This window comes from Coregonus clupeaformis, chromosome 9, assembly GCF_020615455.1.
Source record: "Coregonus clupeaformis isolate EN_2021a chromosome 9, ASM2061545v1, whole genome shotgun sequence".
Taxonomy (NCBI): domain Eukaryota; kingdom Metazoa; phylum Chordata; class Actinopteri; order Salmoniformes; family Salmonidae; genus Coregonus; species Coregonus clupeaformis.
The window spans coordinates 27958162-27970344 of NC_059200.1; the positions used below are offsets into that span (position 1 = coordinate 27958162).

General features: G+C 43.9%; 1 protein-coding gene across 2 annotated transcripts in view; it reads left to right on the plus strand.

The window, feature by feature from the left end:
* Positions 1–12183, plus strand: part of nnt (nicotinamide nucleotide transhydrogenase) — a 55677-nt gene that overhangs the window by 13467 nt on the left and 30027 nt on the right. For both annotated transcript variants that reach the window (XM_041886294.2, XM_041886295.2), the window contains exons 5-10: positions 68–244; positions 1229–1416; positions 3850–3983; positions 4218–4409; positions 4689–4842; positions 9612–9773. In XM_041886294.2, coding sequence (XP_041742228.1) covers positions 68–244; positions 1229–1416; positions 3850–3983; positions 4218–4409; positions 4689–4842; positions 9612–9773 — 1007 coding nt within the window. The remainder of the gene's footprint in view (positions 1–67; positions 245–1228; positions 1417–3849; positions 3984–4217; positions 4410–4688; positions 4843–9611; positions 9774–12183) is intronic.

Below are 12183 nucleotides of genomic sequence, written 5' to 3' on the forward strand. Positions count from 1 at the left end.
TTTGAGGCTGGGTAGACGTCCTCTGACAGTATTTGTAATTGGCCATTTTCTGTGCCTGTGTTTCCAGATACAAAGCTGTTGTGCTGGCAGCCAACAGCTTTGGGCGCTTCTTCACTGGACAGATCACTGCTGCTGGAAAGGTCCCACCTGCTAAGGTGCTGATCATTGGAGGAGGAGTAGCAGGTCTGGCTGCTGCTGGTACTGCCAGAGCCATGGGTGCTATCGTCAGGGGCTTCGACACTCGGTGAGTGGGACCACCCAACCCTGGATATTCAGCCATTACTTTACCAATGAAATCACTGGGACTCATTGGTTGGTTCATTATCACATTGTAGAGCTGCTCCCTTATTTGTTTTATTGAGATTTCTTTCCAAGTCAAATCCAATTTCATTTGTCACATGCTTTGTAAACAACAGGTGTAAATTAACAGTGAAATGCTTACAGACGGTCCTTCACAACAATGCAGAGAGAGAAAAAAGAGAAATAAAAAATAACACGAGGAATAAATACACAATGAGTAACGATAACTTGGCTATATACACAGGGTACCAGTACAGAGTCGATGTGCAGGACTACGATGTAACTGAGGTAGATACGTACATATAGGTAGGGATAATGTGACTATGCAACAGGATAGATAATAAACAGTAACAGCAGCGTATGTGATGAGTCAAAAGAGTTAGTGCATAAAGGGTCAATGCAGATAGTCCGGGTAGCTATTGGTTAACTATTTAACTAACTATTTAGCAGTTTCATGGCTTGGGGGTAGAAGCTTTTTTTTTTTTACCCTGATAAAATGTTACAAATGATTTCTGACCACAGATGCTTGCACCATTGCTTTTATTTCAACTACCTCACCCCAGATTGGCTGCTGACTAACTCTCGTTCATGGATTTGAAAGTGTGATGTTGCTAATTCTCCAGGTGGTGGTAGTAGCTGCATTACATATGAGAATTTGCAGCTCATTGTCTTTAGAAAACTGTAGATTGCTTCCACTTACTTAAAAGGGTGGAATAATGGGATAAAATGCTGTTTCTTTACTATTTTTACTCTCCAGATTCAAAGATTTGAATCTCACCACATTGTTTACTACTTGCAGATTTTACAACAATCATAGACATAGCCTATGCTCATGCAGTGATGCTGTAGAATGTATCAGGGGCTTTCATTAAGTGCCCCGTCCGTCCTGCCAGTGCCTTCCATGACATCCCCTGTGTTCCCTCCCCAGAGCGGCGGCCTTAGAGCAGTTCAAGTCTCTGGGAGCAGAGACTCTGGAGGTGGACATTAAGGAGGCTGGCGACGGCCAGGGCGGCTACGCCAAGGAGATGTCCAAGGAGTTCATCGAGGCTGAAATGAAGCTGTTTGCTAAGCAGTGTCTGGAAGTAGACATCCTCATCAGCACGGCACTCATCCCCGGTATGCACAGTGATATAACCAACAACACCTCACTACCCCTATCCCCTCCCATAGAGACACACCTCACTACCCCCTATTCCCTACCGTAGAGACACACCTCACTACCCCTATCCCCTACCGTAGACACACCTCACTACCCCTATCCCCTCCCATAGACACACCTCACTACCCCTATCCCCTACCATAGAGACACACCTCACTACCCCCTATCCCCTACTGTAGAGACACACCTCACTACCCCTATCCCCTACCGTAGAGACACACCTCACTACCCCTATGCCCTACCGTAGAGACACACCTCACTACCCCTATCCCCTACCATAGACACACCTCACTACCCCTATCCCCTCCCATAGACACACCTCACTACCCCTATCCCCTACCATAGACACACCTCACTACCCCTATCCCCTACCGTAGAGACACACCTCACTACCCCTATCCCCTACCATAGACACACCTCACTACCCCTATCCCCTCCCATAGACACACCTCACTACCCCTATCCCTTCCCATAGAGACACCTCACTACCCCTATCCCCTACCATAGACACACCTCACTACCCCTATCCCCTACCATAGACACACCTCACTACCCCCTATCCCCTCCCATAGACACACCTCACTACCCCTATCCCCTCCCATAGACACACCTCACTACCCCTATCCCCTCCCATAGACACACCTCACTACCCCTATCCCCTCCCATAGACACACCTCACTACCCCTATCCCCTACCATAGACACACCTCACTACCCCTATCCCCTCCCATAGACACACCTCACTACCCCTATCCCCTCCCATAGACACACCTCACTACCCCTATCCCCTCCCATAGACACACCTCACTACCCCTATCCCCTACCGTAGAGACACACCTCACTACCCCTATCCCCTACCGTAGAGACACACCTCACTACCCCTATCCCCTACCATAGACACACCTCACTACCCCTATCACCTCCCATAGACACACCTCACTACCCCTATCCCCTACCATAGACACACCTCACTACCCCCTATCCCCTACCATAGAGACACATCCGTATCTATGTCTTTATCATCTTAATCTACCTGCTTTACATCCCTTTACATCTTCTGCTGCGCTGCAGTCCTCCTAGTCTTCTGCTGCGCTGCAGTCCTCCTAGTCTTCTGCTGCGCTGCAGTCCTCCTAGTCTTCTGCTGCGCTGCAGTCCTCCTAGTCTTCTGCTGCACTGCAGTCCTCCTAGTCTGATCTGTTTGTGTTCTGGCCTACTCACTCCATTGTCATTGTCATCAAACAGTTTGACTTGAGAGCAGAACATCTGGCAACCAGGCTATTGTCACCCCTGATTTCACCCATTTTTTTTCTTCCTCGATCATGTATGAAATGCATGTACTGCTATCACCAGCTCTCATCTGTCCAATCCTCTCAGGCTCTAAGCTGCTTTAAGGCTTCTTCAGCTTAGTTACCTAGTGTAGTTAAGGTAGTGTTTAGGCCCTATCCATCTGGTTAACTCTGCCCCTCAAGGCTGAGTTGATATTATTCCGTTCCTGTAGCAGCCTATAACAGACTACAGAGACACCATAGAGAAATTGCTACGCTCAAATCAACTCAAGCTTTATTTATACAGCACATTTCAGACATGGAATGCAACGCAATGTGCAAAAAAATTAATGAAAATAATATTAGCTACACAACAAACATAAGAAGATAAAAAAACTAAAGAATAACAATAATAATGTGATCAGATATTCAGAGGAAGTTATGAATTACATTCTCCTCTCCACTGACATGTCATGTGGTTGAACTGGTGCCAAAGTCACTGATGTTGTGTAATGGTCCCAGCCCTAGGGCATGTTGTCCTGGCCGCTATACTAATGCTACTGGTCCTGTTGAGTGGAGAGACCGACTCCTTTGGTCTGGTTGACACCAGCCTACCCTAGCCTTATCAGTACTGATGTCTCCTGTTCTGACCAGTTCAACATGGTCCTCTGTAGCTCAGCGTGGTCCTCTGTAGCTCAGCTGGTAGAGCATGGTGCTTGTAACGCCAAGGTTGTGGGTTCGATCCCCGGGACCACCCATACGTAAAAATGTATGCACGCATGACTGTAAGTCGCTTTGGATAAAAGCGTCTGCTAAATGGCATATTATTATTATTATATTTATATTATTATATGATCTTGAAAGAGTTTCTGTGTTCTCATGAGATCTGTTTACTTTAAAGCTAGTGTAAATGTCAGAAGGGACCCGAAAACATTGCCTAGCGTAAACCGAGAACAACAAACTGCAATTAGTTTATTTGCCAGGGTTTGATTCATTGTCGTTAAATCCAGATTTTAAGACGTTGTTGTACAGAAGGCTGAATAAAGAGGTCAGCTGCTGATTGAGCACCCTGCTGGTACTGCAGACAAGACCCCTGTGTCACCATGGTGATGTGTCCTGTCGCCAGGTCGCAAGGCCCCCATCCTGATCACCAAGGACATGGTGGAGAGCATGAAGGATGGCTCTGTGGTGGTGGACCTGGCTGCTGAGGCTGGAGGAAACATCGAAACCACGGTGCCTGGAGAACTGTCTGTACACAAGGTCAGATGGGCCTGTCCACAGTTTCAATTTCATCATCACTATTTTCCCTTTTGAACCGGCTCCTTGTTGTCAGTCATCTTGTTAGCTTCTGTGTTTTGTTTTCCTAGCAATGAAATCATACCACCATGTCACCTTGTTACAGTATTATAATTCAGTCCCATTTTAACCGGTCAAAATGAGAATGCACAATTTTGGTCTTTCAATAAAATAACTGGTTATGTGTTTTGTTTTTAGGGTGTGACCCACATTGGCTTCACTGACCTGCCCAGCCGCCTGCCCACCCAGTCCAGCACCCTGTACTCCAACAACCTGACCAAACTCATCCGTGCCATCAGCCCTTCCACTGAGAACTTCAACTATGAGGTCAAGGAGAAATTTAACTACGGCACCATGGACCATGTCATCAGAGGATCTATTGTCATGCAGGTGAATCATCGGGGTTAATGGGTTTGGTTACCTTGGTTATCTGTTTTTTAGCACAAGGGAAGACTGGTTAATTAGATCATGGTGAATCTATACTCTCTACTTCTACAGTTAAAAAATGAAAATAGTATTTGTTGATTGGTTTGTTTGGTAATAATGGTAATGAAGTGTTTTGATAGTGTTTGGTGAAAGTGAAATGTTGATCTCAAATGTACATCCATGCATTGTTGACTTCTGTTTGGTTGGCATTCTCAATCATTTTCACCTTTCTATCTGATGCAGAATGGAACCAACCTCTTCCCAGCTCCTCTGCCCGATAACATCCCAGTGGCAGCCCCTCCCAAACCCAAGAGCAAGCAGGAGCTGGCTAAGGAGAAGGCTGCTGCCGTGTCCCCTTTCAAGGCTACCCTGACTACCACTGGCATGTACACTGGAGGTGAGAGACACCATCACTGACTGCACTGACTGCCTAGACTCTTCATTCATTTATACTTGCATTGCCTTCAGAAAGTATTCACACCCCTTGACTTTTTCCACATTGTTGTTACATTTAAAATGGATTACATTTAGAATTGTTTTTGTCACTGGCCTACACACAATACCCCATAACGTGAAAGTGGAATTGTGTTTTTCAAAATGTTTACAAATGAAAAGCTGAAATGTCTTGAGTCAATAAGTATTCAACACCTTTGTTAGGGCAAGCCTAAATAAGTACAGGAGTAAAAATGTGCTTATTAAGTCACATAATAAGTTGCATGGACTCTGTGTGCAATAATAGTGTTTAACATGATTTTAGAATGACTACCTCTTCTCTGTACCCCACACGTACAATTATCTTTAAGGTCCCTCAGTCGAGCAGTGAATTTCAAACACAGATTCAACCACAAAGACCAGGGAGATTTTCCAATGCCTCGCAAAGAAGGACACCTATTGGTAGATGGGTAAAAATAAAAAGCAGACATTGAAAATCTCTTTGAGCATGGTGAAGTTATTAATTACACTTTGGATGGTGTCACTACAAAGATACAGGTGTACTTCCTAACTCAGTTGCCGGAGAGGAAGGAAACCGCTCAGGGATTTCACCGAGGCCAATGCAATGGTGACTTTAAAACCATTTAGAGTTTAATGGCTGTGATAGGACAAAACTGAGGATGGATCAACAACATTGTAGTTACTCTACAATACTAACCTAACTGACAGAGTGAAAAGAAGGAAGCCTGTACAGAATGAAAATATTCCAAAACATGCATCAAGGCACTAAAGTAAAACTGCAAAAAATGTGGCAAAGCAATTAACGTTTTATCCTGAATACAAAGTGTTATGTTTGGGACAAATCCAATACAACACATTACTGAGTTCCACTCTCCATATTTTCAAGCATAGTGGTGGCTGCATCATGTAATGGGTAATCGTTAAGGACTGCTTGTAATCGTTAGGATAAAAAAGAAACGTAATGGATCAAAGCACAGGCAAAATCCTAGAGGAAAACCTGATTCAGTCTGCTTTCCACCAGACACTGGGAGATTAATTAACCTTTCAGCAGGACAATAACCTAAAACACAAGGTCAATTCTACACTGGAATTGCTTACCAAGAAGACAGTGAATGTTCCTTAGTGGCCGAGTTACAGATTTGACTTAAATCTCCTTGAAAATGTATGGCAAAACATGAAAATGGTTGTCTAGCAATGATCAACAACCAATTTGACAGAGCTTGAAGAATTTTGAAAATAATAATGGGCAAATACTGTACAATCCAGGGGTGCAAAGCTCTTAGAGACTTACCCAGAAAGACTCAGCTGTAATCGCTGCCAAAGGTGATTCTAACATGTATTGACTCAGGGATGTGAATACTTATGTAAATGAGATATTTCTGTATTTCATTTTCAAACAATGTGCAAAAACAAATTCCAAACATGTTTTCACTTTGTCATCAAGGGGGTATTATGTGTAGATTGGTGAGAAACAATCAATTGAATCCATTTTGAACTCAGGTTGTAACTCAACAAAATGTGGAATAATTCAAGCAGTATGAATACTTTCTGAAGGCACTACCTTGCCTTCCAGGGTCATGTTCAGTAGGTAACAAAGGGAAGAAAGCTGAGTAAAATGGGGAGAAACTACCTGGTCCAATAAGAAAGGCACATACAGTGGGGGAAAAAAGTATTTAGTCAGCCACCAATTGTGCAAGTTCTCCCACTTAAAAAGATGAGAGAGGCCTGTAATTTTCATCATAGGTACACGTCAACTATGACAGACAAATTGAGAATTTTTTTTCCAGAAAATCACATTGTAGGATTTTTTATGAATTTATTTGCAAATTATGGTGGAAAATAAGTATTTGGTCACCTACAAACAAGCAAGATTTCTGGCTCTCACAGACCTGTAACTTCTTCTTTAAGAGGCTCCTCTGTCCTCCACTCGTTACCTGTATTAATGGCACCTGTTTGAACTTGTTATCAGTATAAAAGACACCTGTCCACAACCTCAAACAGTCACACTCCAAACTCCACTATGGCCAAGACCAAAGAGCTGTCAAAGGACACCAGAAACAAAATTGTAGACCTGCACCAGGCTGGGAAGACTGAATCTGCAATAGGTAAGCAGCTTGGTTTGAAGAAATCAACTGTGGGAGCAATTATTAGGAAATGGAAGACATACAAGACCACTGATAATCTCCCTCGATCTGGGGCTCCACGCAAGATCTCACCCCGTGGGGGTCAAAATGATCACAAGAACGGTGAGCAAAAATCCCAGAACCACACGGGGGGGACCTAGTGAATGACCTGCAGAGAGCTGGGACCAAAGTAACAAAGCCTACCATCAGTAACACACTACGCCGCCAGGGACTCAAATCCTGCAGTGCAAGACGTGTCCCCCTGCTTAAGCCAGTACATGTCCAGGCCCGTCTGAAGTTTGCTAGAGTGCATTTGGATGATCCAGAAGAGGATTGGGAGAATGTCATATGGTCAGATGAAACCACAATAAAACTTTTTGGTAAAAACTCAACTCGTCGTGTTTGGAGGACAAAGAATGCTGAGTTGCATCCAAAGAACACCATACCTACTGTGAAGCATGGGGGTGGAAACATCATGCTTTGGGGCTGTTTTTTCTGCAAAGGGACCAGGACGACTGATCCGTGTAAAGGAAAGAATGAATGGGGCCATGTATCGTGAGATTTTGAGTGAAAACCTCCTTCCATCAGCAAGGGCATTGAAGATGAAACGTGGCTGGGTCTTTCAGCATGACAATGATCCCAAACACACCGCCCGGGCAACGAAGGAGTGGCTTCGTAAGAAGCATTTCAAGGTCCTGGAGTGGCCTAGCCAGTCTCCAGATCTCAACCCCATAGAAAATCTTTGGAGGGAGTTGAAAAGATTTCACTGCTCTAGAGGAGATCTGCATGGAGGAATGGGCCAAAATACCAGCAACAGTGTGTGAAAACCTTGTGAAGACTTACAGAAAACGTTTGACCTGTGTCATTGCCAACAAAGGGTATATAACAAAGTATTGAGAAACTTTTGTTATTGACCAAATACTTATTTTCCACCATAATTTGCAAATAAATTCATAAAAAATCCTACAATGTGATTTTCTGGATTTTTTTTCCTCATTTTGTCTGTCATAGTTGACGTGTACCTATGATGAAAATTACAGGCCTCTCTCATCTTTTTAAGTGGGAGAACTTGCACAATTGGTGGCTGACTAAATACTTTTTTTCCCCACTGTATCTATGTTCTGTTGCAAAACATCTTGCTACAGGGTCGCGGGAGTTTTTTAAAATGCGAATATTGGGCCGCGTCTGAGACAACCTAGTCCAATTTGGGTCCCAAGGCAAAACCAGTTGAGAACCACTGCCCTAATGAACACCACCCCGGTCTAAGTCAGTCGTTTACTTAATTATAATGTAAGGGGAATAAAATGGCTGACACAGCAGAAAGCGGAGGATGCAGAGCAACCCTGGCTGTCAGGATAATGGCCCCTAAACTGAGCCGTGTCATGAGTCTCTCTGAGCTCCTATGGTGGTCTCGCTCTCCTCACCCTGACCTGGGTTAACAGGACTATCGCGGGGGGTTAAAAGCAACATGTTAATGTTTTATTACCATTCACATTCATTACATTTTTACATTCTCTACTAACACTCACAAGCCATCCACATATCTGACTTATGTGGGAAAGGTGAGCTGTGACCCCATTCTGAGAGCAGCACCAGTCGTGATCAGACATAAAAGCTACACTGAACAGAAATCCCTGCAGATTATTTATATTGGTTACAGACGGGGGCTCAGATGTTAGTCTGTGTTAGAGAGAGGAGGCAGGCACCAACTGTCGTCTCTGTTCTGTTCTGGAATCACATCAAAGAGACCCAGAGAACACGTCCTCCTTCCCCAACATTCAGACAGACGAGCCACAATCTGGGTTCACACGTAAATAAACACCTGAGATAAACAAACAAGCACATTCATCTTCCTGTCCTTTCTTGAGTTAGTTCGCTCCGTATCTCTGTCTTTCCCTGCTGAAGCCAAGGAAGGTGCTGCTGGAGCATTGTGATGTCCTGACCACTGGATCAGCCACGTGAGAGGCCAGAAAGGATGAGAGCCCCTTTGAAATTAGGATTGGTCACCTAATTAGAGCTCAACCTAACATGGCCCCTCCCTCCCTCCCTCTCAACCCAACCACCCCCAGCCCAAACCACCACCAGCAGCCCCTTAGTGCCAGGAAACTGGGAATAATAAAATGTGGGATGTGCCCCCCCCGCTGTGTCTGTCTGAAGTAGTGTTGTATCTGTTTCCCACAGACACTTGCTCTGGTAGTGGCGACTGGAGACGGCAGGCCTGTAAACCCCGTTCACACGTTCCCCCGAGCAGCTCATTCTAGGTTGGCTGTGGTGTACAACCACAATACTTGGGTTGCTGTCTGTAATTGCGCCTAGCTAAATTTCTAACCCCAACGTGTCTGTCTCTTGTCCTCACTTAAGAAAATTAGTAGACATTAGAAAGAGTCAGCATTTCTACTCTACAATATCTAGTGTGCCTCACATGACATGGCCTAATTAAATTCAACACCTTATGACGGTCAATGATTTGTTTTGTTTTTTTTCGCTTGCATTTCAATGAGTAGAAAGCCCTTGGCTATATTACATATGGACATTAGATATGCGGCGTGGGCTAGTGTTAAGTTATTTATTAACCCTTTCCCCCTCTCAGGTCTTGGCACCATGTTAGGCCTGGGCCTGGCTGCGCCGAACACAGCCTTCCCTCAGATGGTGACCATCTTCGGCCTGGCTACCATTGTGGGCTACCACACGGTGTGGGGGGTGAGCCCAGCCCTTCACTCCCCACTCATGTCCGTTACCAACGCCATCTCTGGTGAGTGTTTATGAAGACTCCTTTTAATGAAATGGATACAGTGCAAAGAAGACTACATTTACATTTTAGTCATTTAGCCAGAGCGACTTACAGTTAGTGCATTCATCTTAAGATGGCTAGGTGGGACAACCACATATCTCAGTCGTAGTAAGTACATTTTTACTCAAAGTAGCTATCAGTAAAGTCAGTGCTAGTAATAAATATAAAAGTCAAGTTTGAGTGTTAGTTCACTAAAGGCAAGTCTAAACATAGGCAAGTCATTATTTTGTAATTTAGTATATTTAGTAATGTATTTATAGATATGAAGGGAGGTAAACTTACTGATGAAAATGCATATATGCCTACTACATTACTTCACTTGGGATTTGGCTTCAAATGAGAATAAATCTCGTTTTTAAACCCAAATGTTATTAATTTGATTTACTAGTCCATAAAAGGCAATCCTGTAACTGTCCAGAGGAGATTCCTTTACAGACCTGGTGGTGAAATCTCCCTCCACCTCCACACCTGCAGGTGCTCTCTTCTCAGTGATGAGTAAGACCTGGAGGGAACAGGAAATGATTCATGATCCTTGTAGTCTGGATGATTTAAAACTCTTCTACTCCAGAGTTGAGATCTGCTTCAAGCAACTAAAAGCATAGGTCTCAGGTTCCACTCTGAATATAGGCTAACAAATTATAGTAGATTAATCTGTAATTTAATATTTATTTGTCTGCAAATAAAAGAGAAACTGATTATTAGGCTGATTTAAAATGGTAACTCAATGCTTGGATAGTGCCGAGAAGACATTTGATCATTACTCTGTCAAAGATGAAGAAGACATTAATTTGCGTACTGGTTCCTAGTTTTGATGTCTGTGGCGTTATTAGTTGCCCCTTGCCCTCTTTCCCACCATCCACGACTACTTCATTAACATGAGGCGTTATAGAGGGTGTGTGTGTGTGTGTGTGTGTGTGTGTGTGTGTGTGTGTGTGTGTGTGTGTGTGTGTGTGTGTGTGTGTGTGTGTGTGTGTGTGTGTGTGTCTGTTCGCTCGCAGTGTTTTGATTACTCTTGACATGGGCGGAAGTGACAAGCTGGCTGTGGTATCTGGTGCTTCGTAAAGCTTTTCCTTGTTCCTCCCTGCGGCGGTAGGACAGTCGGTCACGACCAGGGTCTGGGTCCAGGAACCAGGAAAGGCTTGGTTGTTAATGAGCCCATGGTGGTCCAACATTAAAACCCCCTTCATGTCGCCACAGATGCTAACTTCAGAGAAGGCATGATGGGGGCATCCAATGGAGCAATTATCTCCCTGGACCTACTGCACAGTTCTTGTCAATTACTTTATTAGTGCACACTCTACACGTTAGTGCTGGGAATTGCCAGCGACCTCACGATAAGATAATATCACGATAATTAGATGCCGATACGATATGTATTGCGATTCTCACAATTCTATATGTATTGCAATTCGATACTGGAATTTTATTGCGATTTGATGTTCCAAACATATTACTCACGATGTCTGCCAGCGTTGTAGTACTCGAGACCAGTCTCGAGACCACATTGAGTGTCTCGGTCTTGTGTCGGAAACATTTTTACTCTGTCTTGATTCGGTCTCGGACAGTGAGGACTCGTCATTTCTTCCCGAGACCAGCGGAGTAAAAAAATCATACAGTAATTTCCGCTTCCATTCAGTCAGCGCATTAAAACCGCTATAGAATTTCCTTGATTCGCTGGTAGGGAAGAGTGGGGGGAATTGTTTGAAAGTTGCGTGCTCACTATTAGTAAGGGGAGACCGGGGGAAATTGTAGCAGTCTTGCGCAACTTATGGTAGCCTAACACCCTCACTATCACCAAAAGTGACAACAGTGACACGTCGAAGGATGGGTGACAGGCCCGCGATGCTGAAAGGACAGCGACCTTATTACCAGCGCACTCAATGTAGGAGAGTGCACTTTTTGTAAAACACATAGGGCTGCAAGAAAGACAGCAGTAACACAGCATGATGTTAAAGGATAAGCAGTCATTCACTCGGACATAAAAGGCCAGTAGGTCCCAATCATAAGAATACGAAATACAACCATTAGGCTAAGCATTTCCCAATCAAAATGTACAACTATTACTTCCCATTGCAAAAAAACATGATTCACCTTCAGCACACAATGTAACCGGTGATCTAAAGTTTAAATGCAACAATGTTTCACAAACAAGTTATTTTCAAAGAGATAGCTAACAGCAGCAATCAAGCTGCAATAAAAAACACATCTCCACTCACCAGATGATGATAATTTGAAACTTAACTTCTTGTTGAAAGTTCATCTTGAAAAGGGCGATGCTAACAAATTAGCAACAACATCCTCTTCGATTGCAGCCACTGCAAACTAGCCTAAAACAAAAGCTAGCTAGCTAGACTGTGGGAAAACTACTGCT